This window comes from Eleutherodactylus coqui, chromosome 6 (genome assembly GCF_035609145.1).
Source record: "Eleutherodactylus coqui strain aEleCoq1 chromosome 6, aEleCoq1.hap1, whole genome shotgun sequence".
Taxonomy (NCBI): domain Eukaryota; kingdom Metazoa; phylum Chordata; class Amphibia; order Anura; family Eleutherodactylidae; genus Eleutherodactylus; species Eleutherodactylus coqui.
In genome coordinates, this window is record NC_089842.1 from 176,509,986 (window position 1) to 176,524,883 (window position 14,898).

General features: G+C 46.1%; 1 protein-coding gene across 1 annotated transcript; it reads right to left on the reverse strand.

The window, feature by feature from the left end:
- Positions 1-8,074: 8,074 nt before the first annotated feature.
- On the reverse strand, positions 8,075-14,272 carry LOC136632961 (acyl-coenzyme A thioesterase 1-like). The gene is made up of 3 exons (XM_066608287.1): positions 13,668-14,272; positions 10,940-11,142; positions 8,075-10,466 (listed from the first exon to the last, which is right to left on the reverse strand). The coding sequence occupies exons 1-3, from the start codon at positions 14,197-14,199 to the stop codon at positions 9,891-9,893; spliced, it is 1,311 nt and encodes a 436-aa protein (XP_066464384.1). The 5' UTR covers positions 14,200-14,272; the 3' UTR covers positions 8,075-9,890.
- Positions 14,273-14,898: the final 626 nt, after the last annotated feature.

Consider the following 14,898-nt stretch of genomic DNA (forward strand, 5'->3'; position numbering starts at 1 on the left):
ATGTCGATTGGGTGTCCGCACTAAATTCGGTATCGATATGGCCACTCTGGGGAATCTTGGAGCCACCAGGTTGCCCTAAGGAGGGGTGAATCGGCCCAGGTCGGAAATGGAGCAGGTCAAAACCCTTATGCTGATCAGTAGTGGGATTGCGCCTGTGACTAGCCAGTGTAGAGCAGCTTGTACCACACAGTGAGACGTAGTCTTTATGTACCTGTAAGTAATTTACAGTGCCAGTGAAGAAGAGTCCTGAACTTCTCTTTGGCAAGATACTACTCCCTTTTCTACAGCCCTATTTCCAAAAATTTTGGTATGCTGAATAAAATGTAAATAAATGTGAAGAAAAAAAACAATACAATGATTTGGAAATCTCATATAACCATATTTTATTCACAATAGAACACATATAAGAAGGTGAAAGTGAGACATTTTTCCATTTCATTAAACAAAATTAAACAATTTGGAAATTGATGGCAGCAACACCTCTCACAAAACTTGGGCCATATCTACTACTGAGTAGCATCTCTGCTTCTTTTTACAACAGTCTGTCAACATCTGGGAAGTGAGGAGACCAATTACTGGAGTTTGGGGAGATGGATGTTGTCCCATTCTTGTCTGAGGTAGGATTTTAGATACTGAACAGTTCTGGTTCGTCTTTGACAGATTTTTCATTTCATAATGCGCCAAATCTTTTCTATTGGTGGAATAGTATAGTCTGGTAGTCTGGAATGGTATAGTCTGGACTGCAGGCGACCAGTTCAGCACCCAGACTCCTCACCGAAGCCATGCTGTTGTGATGGAAGTTGTATGTAATTTAATATTGTCTTGCTAAAATATACAAGGCCTTTCCTAAAAAAGACGTTGTCTGGATGGGAGCATGTGTTGTTCTAAAAGCTCTATGTCAGGAGTCTCATTTTCACTGAGGACCTTAAAGGGGTTGTCCCGCGGCAGCAAGTGGGTCTATACACTTCTGTATGGCCATATTAATGCACTTTGTAATATACATTGTGCATTAATTATGAGCCATACAGAAGTTATAAAAAGTTTTATACTTACCTGCTCCGTTGCTGGTGTCCTCGTCTCCATGGTTTCGGACTAATTTTCGGCCTCTGATCGCCAAATTAGCCGCGCTTGCGCAGTCCGGGTCTTCTGCTTTCTTCAATGGAGCCTCTCGTGCAGGATGCCGGCTCCGTGTAGCTCCGCCCCGTCACGTGCCGATTCCAGCCAATCAGGAGGCTGGAATCGGCAATGGACCGCACAGAAGAGCTGCGGTCCACGGAGGAAGAGGATCCCGGCGGCCATCTTCACCGGTAAGTATAGAAGTCACCGGAGCGCGGGGATTCAGGTAAGCGCACCGGTAAGCTTTCTTTAGGTCCCTGCATCGGGGTTGTCTCGCGCCGAACGGGGGGGGGGGGGGGGGGGTTGAAAAAAAACCAAACCCGTTTCGGCGCGGGACAACCCCTTTAAGCCTTATGGCTGCCTTCAAATGGCCAATTGTAATTGTGTAGCAAGGGCTCGTTCACATTAGCATATTTGCGCAGCACAGTTTACTGGTCAAAAAAGACATGGGTAGACTATTGCTGGTTGGGCAAATACACTGTATTTTTACAACCAGAATGAGCTTACACCTTTGAACGAGCCCTAATAGTGACCTCCATAGAAGAAGCTGTAGTAACAGTGATCCCCATAGTAGTTCCAAGGATGCTGTCCGGACAGAGACCAATAGCAACCCCCGTTAGCCTGTGGCCAGGCAGCATTCCTACAGGCTTTCCAATCGCGGTGGCAGAGTCTGACTGCTGCCCTCTCACCTCAACGCAAAAAGTCAGCTGTTAGACTCTGCACTGCCGGATCGTAGCTAAAGGCGGGTGAGTAGAATTCCTTTGAAGTGGTTATCCTGGCAGTGCCCCTCTGTATATGCAGGGGTGGGAAGCAATAGCTTCTGCGCCGATCCTGATGTTTCCAGGCGGGTGCTGCCTAGATAATTCTTTAAGGTTTAATGCACGGCCAGTGGGCCGCAAAAAATTGGACATGAACATGTCCATCATCAGTGCTCAAATTAAACCTGGATTAGTCGCTGAAGACAACCCAGTTACACTCCATTGCAATCCAGTTTTGTCATTGATGACACTACTGAAAACGAAGGTGAAGGTGTATGGGTGTCAAAGGCAGCATACGTAATGGGTGCCGTGAGACCAAATGTTTTCAGTCAAGTACCTGGAAATGGTTCTGACAGGCACAGGGGCCTGTGTAGTGGCCCAAAGTCTATATATCTGGCCACTCCATAATTCTCATACATGTCATGTCTTCAGTGTGGATGCATTGTGCAAATTGTCCTGTCTCTAGTTATGTGTAGTGCACAGCTGCAGCATGCAAGAGGTTAATGTCTGTGAATGTCTGAGATATGTCTGGAAAATGCAACAAATTGTCTAGTCACGTGATGGTTGAATGCTATAAATATGAGTGAGGGATGTCTGATGTTCTATCTTCTTTAATGGTTGAGAGTGGATTGAGCGTTCGGGCCACATGGGGGTACCTTCAACCCTCATGTGGTGAAGAGATGGAAGTTGAGGAAAGGTTTTCATCCCAGGACCCCTACCTTGAGTGAGTGGAGATAGGAGCCTGCCGTGCAAAGTTTAGCCTACAAGTGAGTGTCAGCGGAGTGTTCTTTCCACCTCCATAGTGTCTGTCCAGGAGCTTTACAGTTAACCAAGCCTGTAGGCCTGGTATCATCCTGTGTCTCGGAGTGCGAGTGTCTGCCCAGGAGCGGTGTCATGTAGATAACTAGGACTATAGGCCCGGTATCATCCTGAGTTCTCCTCCCTGACCTTGCTCAAGTGTTATTCCTGCACTGGTGTGTGAAAGTTATATCTGTAGAAGTAAAGTTCCAGTCGCTGTCTGTTCCCAGTGATTGAGCTATTCCATTTTCATCGTGTGTAGACTGTATTATTTCTACTGCCGGAAAAGCAACGGTGTGAAGGAACGGTGGGGTCACGAGTGACAATTTCTTCAGTCCACTACACATCTATACAGGTAACCGCTGTCCCAGCATTGCCTGGAAGAGGCCTAGTGGTACTGTGCTGGATTATGGTTTTCTCCAGCAGGTTTCGGGGTATTTTGTAGCTTCCGAATTGTATAGTGTGCACACATCATCGACCAGATCAGACACAAATGCTGGTCTAAAACCGGGAGAGTCTCTACAATGTGTAAAGGCTCAGGGTTTTTATTATAACACATGATAACAGCTCTTTAATGGGCGTGCAACAGATTACATCAGTAACATATAGGATTCTCATTTGTCGGATCATATAGAATCCCCTACCTCTCTGCCCACCCTCTACTAGCCAGGATGTAGCTCGGACTTTGTCCTCTATGCAGGCAACCTTAAGCAGTTTCTGTGTATGTGGCAACCCATTATTTAACTAGCTTCAGGATGGGAGGGGTGGAGAGGGCTAGGAAGACACTCAGTATTGAATGCAGGTATTACATATAATCCTATGACCTTTAACTCTTAGAGGCTGTTTTGCAATTCTATGTACTCAACTAACATTACATCGCACATCCATTGTCTAGCAAATACCATGATTAGATTGTGTGTCTATTAAACTCCACAGAGCTAAAAGTCATTACAACAGCATAATACATTTGGTTTATACAAATCGATAGACATTTTATACTGACTAATCATCATGTCTATCACAGTACCTTGGCCAAGGCTGCATGCGTCCCTCTGGGAAGTAGTCTGGTAGAGCCACTGTGACGAGTGCCATCTCTATCCCGCCAGCTCCTCAGCGTGTGCCTTGGGTCTCGGTCACCACAGGAACCCCGTCTTCTTTTGGCATCATGAACAGGATCAAACGCCTCTGTGCTGCATCTACATACTTGCGTTACCGCAAAGTTTAAATTTTTCATCTGGCGTGTTTGGAGAAAATTCAAATCTCCATGTCAAATTTCCGCCATATCTTCATTCAGTACCCAAGAGGACTCCGACGAGTCGGGACTGAGTTTCCAGGTAAACTCAACTATTTTACAAGAAAATTCCTCTCAAGCTGCATATCCAGAAAGTATTATGCCATGAGAGATGCTGTAATTATGCTGTTGGACCATGTACAATTGCTGGACTTTGTTACAGAGCCCCATGTGAGTTCCAAAATGGACACCCAAAATGGCGGCCAGCCACCTTGTTTTCCTTCTTCTTAATCAGGTCTCCTGCCCCAGAAATGCCACCAAAGGTTATCTGCCAAAAAGTTCCCGCTTTGGCTATCCGAAAAGTAGGGGGGAGGATTACACTCACCAAAGGACTCTGGCGTGAAAATCAGGACTGCCTCAGGAGGTGGAGTCATGTATTGTTGAAAAGCCACTGGACCTCTCACTTCAGAACGCCCTCAGCTATTCAAGAAGCAAGATGTTTCCCCTGTGCAGGTATCTCCGGCTACGCCCAGTCCAAGGAGCAACTGAGGGAATGCCTCCACATCAAGCCCAATACTACTAGGGAGAGGATCCAAAATTATTGCTACTGTTGCCTATGGACTCACCAACCTCCCCTCCACTAGAGAAGTGCCTGGAGCAGTGGCGTAGCAAAGTGGGTGCAGGAGTGGCGGCCGGCCCCGGGTGCTATCAGTGAGGGAGGTGACACCTCAGCCAGTCAGCTGTGGTCCTAGGCTGCAACAACTTGGCAGCAGCGGGTAGAGGAGCTACTATTGGAGTCTGCCATAAGCCCCTCACAGAGCCTGCACTGCCCCCTAGCGCCAGTTAACCCTCCCACAGCAGTCCTGTCATGAGGGGACCTGCAGAGTCGGTGGCTTCCAGGATCTCTGATCACGTCATGTGATCCCCTGTGTGGGAGGGATCAGGGATCACATGACCACGGGGGAGTTCAGAAAATGTAGGACTCTGCTGTGATCTGTGTGTGTGTTGGAGCTGTGGGGGTCAGGACGGATGGATGGTTGGATGGAGTGAGTCAGTGGAGCTGTGTGTGTGATGTGTGGGGATCAGAATGGATGTAGCAGAGCTGTGTGTGTGATGGGTGGGAATCAGAATGGATGTAGCAGATCTGTGTGTGTAATGTGTGGGGATCAGGATGGATGTAGTAGAGTTGTGTGTAAATAAGGGAGATGGAATAAATCCTCCACAGTGCCACCTATTGAAAGGCAGCATTCCTTCAAGTCAAAGTCAAACTTTTTATACAAGCCTTGTTACAATGACTGGGAATTAAAAGCAAAGCCAGACTCCATGTACATACAGCTGTTTCCGGGTTATTGCCCTTCATCAGTGTACAGTAGGAGTCTGGCTTTGCTAGTGAGAGGCCTGGAATGGGGGTCAGAAACGCTCTTTTCTCCTTAGAGAGAGCAACTATATACTATAAACTAAGTGAGGAGACTCAAATGGCCAAGCACGCTACTCTGGGTAATATGCAAATAAGGGAGATGGAATAAATCCTCCACAGTGCCACCTATTGAAAGGCACCATTCCTTCAAGTCAAAGTCAGACTTTTTATACAAGCCTTGTTACAATAACTGGGAATTAAAAGCAAAGCCAGACTCCCTGTACATCCCTGTACATCTATGGGAAAAACAGCTTATGGCGCAGTCATTGTATATTAGGCCAGCAAACCCTTGCAACCGAGCACACCATACGTGAATATCACGTTTGATACCAAGGGAATCTGTCACCAAACCGCTTTCAAATTATATTTTGACCCTCCATTTGACAACTTTAAAGTGAGCTTCCGGTCCTGGACAAACAAAGATGGCTGCAGCAGCTTTGATTAACCAGTGCTGCCCGTGTGAGCAGCGCCGGTCGGTCAGAGCAGCGCGTAGTTTTAGGGCAGTTTCACACAACTGTATTTGCGCGTGTAAAACAGAGAACCTTTGACTTCTCATGAGCGTGTTTTTCTCACATGAAAAAAAAAACACAGTATGCTCTATTTTGCGCACATTTAACTGCCAAAGACCTCATTGCAGTATATGGGAGGTGCGTTTTTTTAACACGAATGTTAATTGACTTTCTAATGTTAAAAACATATGGCATTTTTGTGCTTTGCGATTTTTGTGTGATGCGTTTTTAACATTAGAAAGTCCCATTAACATCCGCATTAAAAAAACGCAGCTGGGCAGAAGCCCTCAGGTTAACAGCCTTATAATCCACGGAAAAGGTGTGATGCGTGGGTGTGAACTGGTCCTGCGTGAGCAAACGGGACAGTACTATGTGCCCATACGTGCGCAAATCTACTTCATACAACCTCATTCACAGAGCGTTTTTACGTATACGCTCATGTGCAGGTAGTCAGTTTGTCCAGGACCGGTGGGTCACATTAAAAATTCTAATTGTCGACCATCAGTGGCGCTACTGTAGACATTAATGACCCGTGGTCACCTTATCTATGCCACAGAGAAGCAGCAGCACAGAATGGAGCCTATCAGGAGGGTGAAGTTGTCATGTGTGTATGTTATGTGCCCACGTTGTCCTCCTATTCGGCACTGTTCTGCGCTGGCACTCATCGAGAGCGCACTGCATGCGCAGACACGAACTTTATAGTAAGTGCGTTGCCGAACGCAATATCGTTGCGAGTTTCTCACACACTTATCGTGCTCGCCCGTGTGCAGTCAGCCTAAGGCCTCCAGTAGTCTAGCATTTTTTTTTATCTGTGTGTTGAATATGATGTAAACGCCGACACACAGAAACCATACAGATCCATAATAACACAGTACACACTACTGAGTTTGTTTACAGAGCCACGGACCACATGTAAAAACTCATCGCATGCGCTATTCTGATCCATTTTACGGACAGCACTCAACCATTCAAGTCAATGGGGGGAGAAACAGCGGACAGCACATGGATGCCATCTAAGTTAAGTCCATTTTTTTCTACTGACTTCATGTTACGTGTGCTGCTGGCACCTGTAGTACTAAGCTTCCTAGCAGCACAGCCCTCACAGGGTTAATTGATTGAGCTGGCTAGGTGTGGTACTTCCTGGTAGGCAATCGCCTGGGTCTGTGCTCACATATAAACCCAGCTCCTGGTCAGTCTCTGTCTGGTGTTCAGGGTGAGCCGTCATGAATCCTCGTCTGTTCAAGTTTGCTGTGTGACCTGCTATCTGTGTTTTGTTGCAGCTTGCTGTGTGATCTGTGCCTTGCGGTTCATGTCCGTTTATTTTGTGTCAGTTTGGTCTGCTATGTCTGCGCTAGGTTGGTCCCTAGGACCCTCTAGTAGATGTGTCTTGCTAGTGTAGGGACTGCAAGATACGAGGGGCCTTGCAGCTTATGGTCATTGACCAATGTACGAACTAACACCTCGCATTTATATTCAGCTTAGCATCTGCTATTAGTGTTTGCATTGTGGCTGCTGTATGCTGTGTATTCTGGCTCTGTGTGTTCTGTTCAGTCCCTGTCATGTGGCATGTGAATGCATCCTGTTCTGGTCCGCAGGATCAGCTGGGGCTCAGATCCAAAGACAGCTGGGCTGCCCTTTTGGGGCTTAGGTAGGGCCAGGTCAAACTCCTGTGTAGCACAGGGTCAGTTTGCTTGAAACCCATATTCGTACCCAGTCCTCTTTGGTCACAATCGTGTGGGCTCTGTGCTTAGTTTGCCCACACGATCATAACACTTCATGCATGGCATACACAGAAGAAACTGAGACATGGACCTAATATGGAGGTTATACAGAGCTGAGCGGCACACATTAAAAGAGTGCTTTTTTTTGCGAATGTAAAACTGCCTTTTTTCCGTAAACGTTTGCACCTAAATGTAGCACTTCTATTACTAGAACATGGCTAAGCCCAGTGAATGGCACGTTCGCCACAGAATGCCAGGTTACATTTTTACATTCAGAAAAAAATTCTACACAGTAAACGTGGACAGCAGAAATGCAGTCCTAAGCTCTCGCTCACGACCTGGAGGTTGCAGGTTCAATACCTGACTGGTTCAGGTAGCCGCCTCAAAGTTGACTCAGCCTTCCATCCTTCCAAGGTTGATAAAATGAGTGCCCAGCTTGCTGGGATGTAATAAATAAATTACCTGAAAGCGCTGCGGAATACGTTTGCGCTATACAAATAACAAGATTTATTTTAGTTATTTATTTACATCACACTGGCTGCTAAAAATGTATTACTGCACAATGGATTACTTATGAACACTTTTTGTTTTACAAAAATACATTTTACTTCATGTCCGATCATTTATACTTCTGCTTACAAATTAGGATTCTTCAAGCATTCAAAGACACTAAAATCTCCTGCGCGCTGCATCATCGTTCTGTATGACTGCATGGTATGGACGGGCGTACATGATTAATCCTTTAAGGACCAGAGTGTTTCAGACCTAAAAGTGATCTTACAAATGGCTGTTTTTTCCCCCCTTAGGCTGAGTCTTCGGATCTATGTGATTTAGCCTAAGGATGGACCCCGAGAGGTTGGAAAGCTCTCATTATCATCATGTATTTTTGTTAGCCACTAAAAGGTATCAGATCTACAAGATTACTTGATTTCTCTTGCTGGGTACAATCACATTTTGGATGACATGTAATACTACATTGATACGTTAGTGACCATTGCAGGAAAAAAAAAAACCGCAGACCTTACCATATCTTTCACTAAAACTAAGGCCTCATGTCCACGGGATATAATTGTTATTAAGGCCTCATGTCCACTAGAAAAATACAATCCGCGCAGATTTCTGCAAGATTCCACGCGGATTTGCTTTAAATGTTTTTGTTTTTTTTTAATGCGGATAACCGCACCTATTGATAGCAATGTGGCCGATCTGCGCAGAATCTGCACTGAAATGGAGCATGCTGTGTTTTTTTTTCCCGCGCGTGAAAAACGCAAATCAATTAAAATGCCATTTACAGGTGCAAAATTCAATTTAATTGACTGCAGATGGCCAATGATATTCCTATGGGCAAAATTTCACCTGAGGAATCCGCATGCAGAATCCGCAATTCAATTTTGCTAGTGGACAAAAGTCCACAGCATTTTTCCCGCACGCGGATCTGCGCCCCATAGGGATGCATTGGACACCCGCGGGTAGATAAATACCTGCAGAGGGTATTTAAAAGTGATTAAAAAATTTTCGGTGCATGAAAAAAAACGCGCCATGCTCCATTTTAGTGCGGATCACGCTCCGGGTGGCCCCCATTGATCTCTATGGGTGCGGGAGGTCCGCTGCGGATATTAAATGTGAATTAAATGGGTGCGGGACATCCGCTGCGGTTTTCAAGGCTGAGAGGTGGGGAAAGTACTAGTAGGTGGGGTAATGTGGCAAAACACCTCCAGCGTAAAAACTGCACCCGCGTACATACGCGCGTGAAGAAAAATGCATCCGCATGTCACCCACATGCAATAAAATACAATTTTAAGCTCATCCGCACTGCATCCGCAGGCCAAATCCGCGTTACAAATCCGCAGCGGATGTGATTTTCCCCGTGGACATGAGGCCTAAATTTACTTTACTGAAAACTTTAATTTATGCAAATATGTCTTGCAAAACAATGGTTCATTGTTGCAAACGCTCAAAGGTATTATTTTTGGACTTCAATTAAGATGGAAAATTAAAATCTTATTATTCTGCACCTTTGTTTCATAATTAAAAAAATATAAAAAGAATACTCTATTGGTTTTGTTCTACCATTTTCCTCTCCACCGTCACCCCTACCTGCTTTTCCAAAAAATAGGCCCTTATGACGATGGAGAGAAGAACATTAGAAAGAAAAAAAAAAGTTACCCTAGATGGATGACACTGGCAACACAAAAACAAACACCTCAGAAAACATCAGTTGTACTTATGATCACGGTATAAGGAGTAAAGTATACGGTTTGTACCCTACATTTTGAAATAACGGCACTGTGCGACCTCATTGAGGTGCTTTAAGATCAGCACCAGACAACCAGGGTCATATTATTTCAAGTGTTCATGAAAAAAGTCTTGAATCTTCTGCCAGGAGTCTTCCTGAGCTTGGCAGTGAGCTTTAAGTTCTCCTCCTCCCAAAATAGGCACGCCGAGAACTCTATCCACAGCAACCGGGCAGAAAGGACTGCATGGTGGGTCAATCCGATGCCCGGCTCCGGGGTAAGAAAGCAGGTCATAGTTATTCTTCCCGTTTTCTTGCAGACGAGACACAGCAGCCTTAGCATAGACAGAACTCTTCCAATTCCTGTCATCTTCTCCTACTATAAACATGAATGAACCTTGTGCTTTCTCTACGGGGATGAGGCACCGGCTGTTGGCTGGATCCAGTGGATCGTCAAGTGCTTCAGAGACATCAAACACTGCTGCTTCTGAGATCCGGACCCGGCTCATGTTGTATGACAAGGCTGGGATGGTGAAGTCTTTGTAGTTGAGAGGGGCAGCTGTATTGGCACAACAACCGGATATACTAACCGCTGCAACCACCTGGGGTAGGTAGGTGATCATGGACAAAGCCAGGTCCGCTCCTTTACCAGTACCGATTACACCAACTCCAGACCCTCGGATCTTGCAAGAAACAAAAAAAAAATTACATACTATATATATGAAAACTGTTGATGTTTTCATATATATATATATATATATATATGAAAACATCAACAGTCCAACACTACTGATACAGCAGATATAAAATATGGACATTCTAATATTTTACTATAAAGTCTATTAGTCATATCGCTTTCTGGGAAAGCCTAGCGACAATCACTCTAGATGCCATTAGAGCTTCTAAGAAGGGGGGCCACCCACTGTCCTAGTTGGCAGACTTGCGATTTTGCATTGATAGATCCCCCGATGCCATTTATCTCCAAGGATGATTTACTATTTGAGGTAGGGAAACTTTGGTGACAACCTGTTTTAGAACTGCATTGATGGCCATTCTGGTTGTCAGTGAACTTTCCAAAAACACTTAAAACTCAAAAACGGTCAATATTTTTGCCCCCAACTCGTTACAAACCTAAAACATCTCAAGAGGTTCTTACTTTTGGATGGCGAGAAAGAAAGTTTACAGCCTCCTCAAAATACTCCAGATGGAATTCAGTCATTGCCGGAGGAAGATCTTCAAAGGCAAAGTACGGCAGAGCCAGAGAAGCGATGCCACGACTAGCTAGTAGGCTGGACCGATACTCCACCAGGCCACCCTCATCCCCAAACATGTCAATCACACCAGGAAATGAGTCCACTCCTGCCAACGCAATAAGCAATAGTTAACCAACCTGGTGAACAAAATACAAACTGCCAATGTCAAACAACAATCTCAAACATACCGAGGAAGTTGAACTTTGAACATTTTTAGTGCCCTTTGTTTTTTTAACCAACTTTTTACTTGGTCACTATTAACTAGATGGAGCTGATCAAATTAAAGGGCCACTCCGGTGATTTCCCCCCCCCCCCATTCCCTATGCATCTAGCCCCCAGTATACGGTATAGAAGTGAGCTAGTGTCACCTTAGTTGGTTATTCCTTTCTATCTCAAAACGTCATGTGATCTCAGTTCTCACCAGCTCAGATCTACTGGAGTTTATGCATGACGTTTCTAGTCAATTACCCAATATATGTCATGCTGTTACATGGACCCTCCCAGAAAAACTGCCTAGACGGGGACACAGACACTCCTATGTGACAGGGACTCGCAAAAGAAAGAGGACCCTTGACGTGGGCCTGTGTATTTTGGCCCAAATATTAACAAATACCTTATATCTATCAGTAACACGCAGTGCAGCTTTGAACGCTGGGGGAGCCCAGGGTGCCAGTGTGGTTCACCTATATAAGGTGAATGGCAGCCCAAATGGCTGGACTGAAATATGGCAATTTTAAGAGGCTGTACGCCTTCATGGGGCACTACATGTACCATGGCCTGACACCCTTAGTATGCTATACCTGTGTGCAGGTTTACCGTACTACTAATCAGTCGCCCCCCCCCCCCCCCCCCCCAGTATAAGGAAGGTGTGTGAGTTGTTGTTAATCAGTACCTTTTGCTTGTACTATATACTGCAATACTTCAGTATTGCAGTATATAGCGATTTTTGATTGTTGCCTATCAAGTCCATGACAGGGCTTAATAGGAATCTATGCATGGCAGCACTGTGAGCCTTGTATGCTCTTGGCTGCCCGGCTTGTCCATTCGCATTGTGAGGGTGCAGATAGGGGTACAGGAAGGGGTTCCCTTTGCCACTGTTTAGAAGCGCAGACAGTTTCAGCAGAAGCTACCCGCAAATTTACATAATGCAGTCAGCGAGGGGTTTAAAGGGTTGTCTGGGCGCCTCCAATGGTCAGGTCCTAGCCATTAGTAACCAAAGGCAAAGAGGATCATTGGAGAAAAAACAAATGTCAGCCATACTCAGACGGCCCCACTGTAAGGGCTCCTGCACAAGGTCGGAATTGCATTGTGAAATCCGGAGTGGAATTCCGCAGCAAATCCTGCCCATAGCATACTATGAGAAAGCGCGATTTCCTGCCCATGAGCGAAAATCAATTGCTTTTTTTTTTTGCTCGTGGGGGAGAAATTGAAGCATGCTGCAATTTTGTGCGGGCTACGCATGGCCTGCTTTCATTGAAGTCAATGGAAGCCGTCCATCCCGCAGAATAACCGCAGAAGCCGCATCACCGCCATAAAGACGGTGTGGCATCCTCTATACTGCACATGCTCCGGCCGTCACATTCGCCGCTGAGAAGACCAGCGAAGCAGTAAACTGGGGTCACCGGGTCGAACTCCACTGCGGGTATCCCGAATGCGGGGTCTGACCCGCCCTAAGTGTTAATTAAGCCCTTCATGCCACAGGAAGTACATCCTGGCTAGGAAAGGGTTCCCACAAATGGACGTAAACTTACATCGGAAGGATGGCATATATTTGATTTATCTTTTATTACTCAAAAAAAAAACAAGAGGGGCTTGGTAATGTCGTAGTTGTGCCAACCTGCAGAAAAAAATAAAAATCATGTCCTTTATGATGCATGATTATGGGCGCCTTCACACTGGCGGGAAAATAGCGCGATGGTGGGAGTGATTGAAAACGCAGACTTATGAATCCAGTAGTTTCACTCCTATTTGTGATGTTTCCTGTCCTGCGATGTTGCAAAATTTGAAAAATCACGGCATGTTCTATTTCTCAGTGTTTTTTCCCTAAGCCCACGTTTCCCTACGGAGCCTCTTTTTTTTATCACATCTTGCGATTTTCATATGAAACGTTAACATTAAAAATTCCTATTGACGTTCACGCTCAAAAATCACGGGCAGTAGCGATGCACGATTTTTTTTCATCTTGTCATCGCCAGTATAAAGGAGCCCTAATGCTGTAAAGAAAAAAAAAAAAGAAAGAAACAATAGCAGAAAAGATGGGTTTTTTTTCTCAAAAAAAAAATTCTAAAAATGATGCAATCGATTGTCCGGACCCCCAAAAATGGTATCGATAAAAGCTATAGAACAAGCCCCATACGGCCATGGCGAAAAAAAGTTTTAAAAAAGTTACGACTTTTGAAAATCCCCCACAAATCGGCAGGTCCTTCGGCCTTGTCACTAAGGGGTTAAAGACAGGCACAGACATAAAGGACCGCTGACCATATGCATCTAGGAAGTGGCGCACGCACCGCAGACCATCGCATTCTTGCACGGACTTCTGTGAAGTGTGGATGAGAAGTCGGCTGTAGTGTCATAACTTTACTGCCCCCCATACATTGTGGGCCACTGCGACCCCCCGGGGCCGGGCATTACCTGGGGGTAGGAACAGGCTGCCACGCACTGCCCCCTCTCGCAGTCTGATCCTCCGCACTCCGGGGGCTACAAACTGTCTCTGCAGCCTGGCCTTGGCCAGCGGCGGCCCCGGCAGCGCCTTGGGGTCCCGGTGCCCCTCGTGCAGCAGCACCTCCACCTGCTGGGGAGACTTGTGCACCCCCTTCTTCTCCAGCCGGTGGTACGGCCGCTCCATGACCGCCGGGGACAGGCTCCACAGCAGCCCCATGGGCAGCACCCCCGTGTAGTCTCCGCCCACAGCCGCATCCCTGCGCAGGTCTACAGCGCCACCGCTGTCTGCCTCGTAGTGGGCGCACGAGTCATACAGGCAGCCGTCCTCATCCGCCGCCACCGCCCGCAGCGTCACCGGAGCTCCTGCACTCAACCCCCGCACACGGACGTGCAGCTGCTCATCCGCCAGCCCCGACTGCGGGGACACTGACAGACACACCCGCCGGAGGGCAGCCCGCACACACGGGAGCCTCGTCCTCCCCCGACTCACTGCACGGAGCATCACTAAGCGGGCTGCGAACTGCGATCACATGACCACTGTAGATTACCGATTTCATCTACCCGACTATCTTTGCACAGAAAATACATCACATGACCGCAAAAGACCAATGTAATAGATCACAGAACACATCCACCTGTCACATAATATGAAAATACATCACATGACCACAAAAGACTAATGTAATAGATCACAGAGCCTGTCACATAAAATGAATCGCATGACCACAACACAGACCAACCTAGATGATCACAAAACATCGATTGTGTGTTGTTTTAAAGGGAACCTGTCAGGTTTTTTAAAGGGGTATTCTGGAGACTGGGTGACATTTTCAAAATTAACATAATGTTTTGCCATTATTCCAAAAGTGTATCTAATTCATCAAACTGAACTGCAGTACCTTATTTTTGCTGCCCTGCGCCACCGCTGCTTTGTAGTCAGCTGCAGATTTTCACATTCTTATTTAAAATGGACGCTAGAGAGTGCAAAAACTACATCTCCCACAATGCCCCACTGCCAGTTACTGACAAGTGCACATGGATGACCGTACAAACTGTGTCATTACAGAATTTGAAGGCCCTGAGCATCCTGATCAATAAAACAAGTCATCGCCACTGGATACCAATGCAGGGGGGGGGACCACAAGTAATGCCACATCTGCAGATTTGTAAAACAAGTTATTACATTATATTGCACAATTAC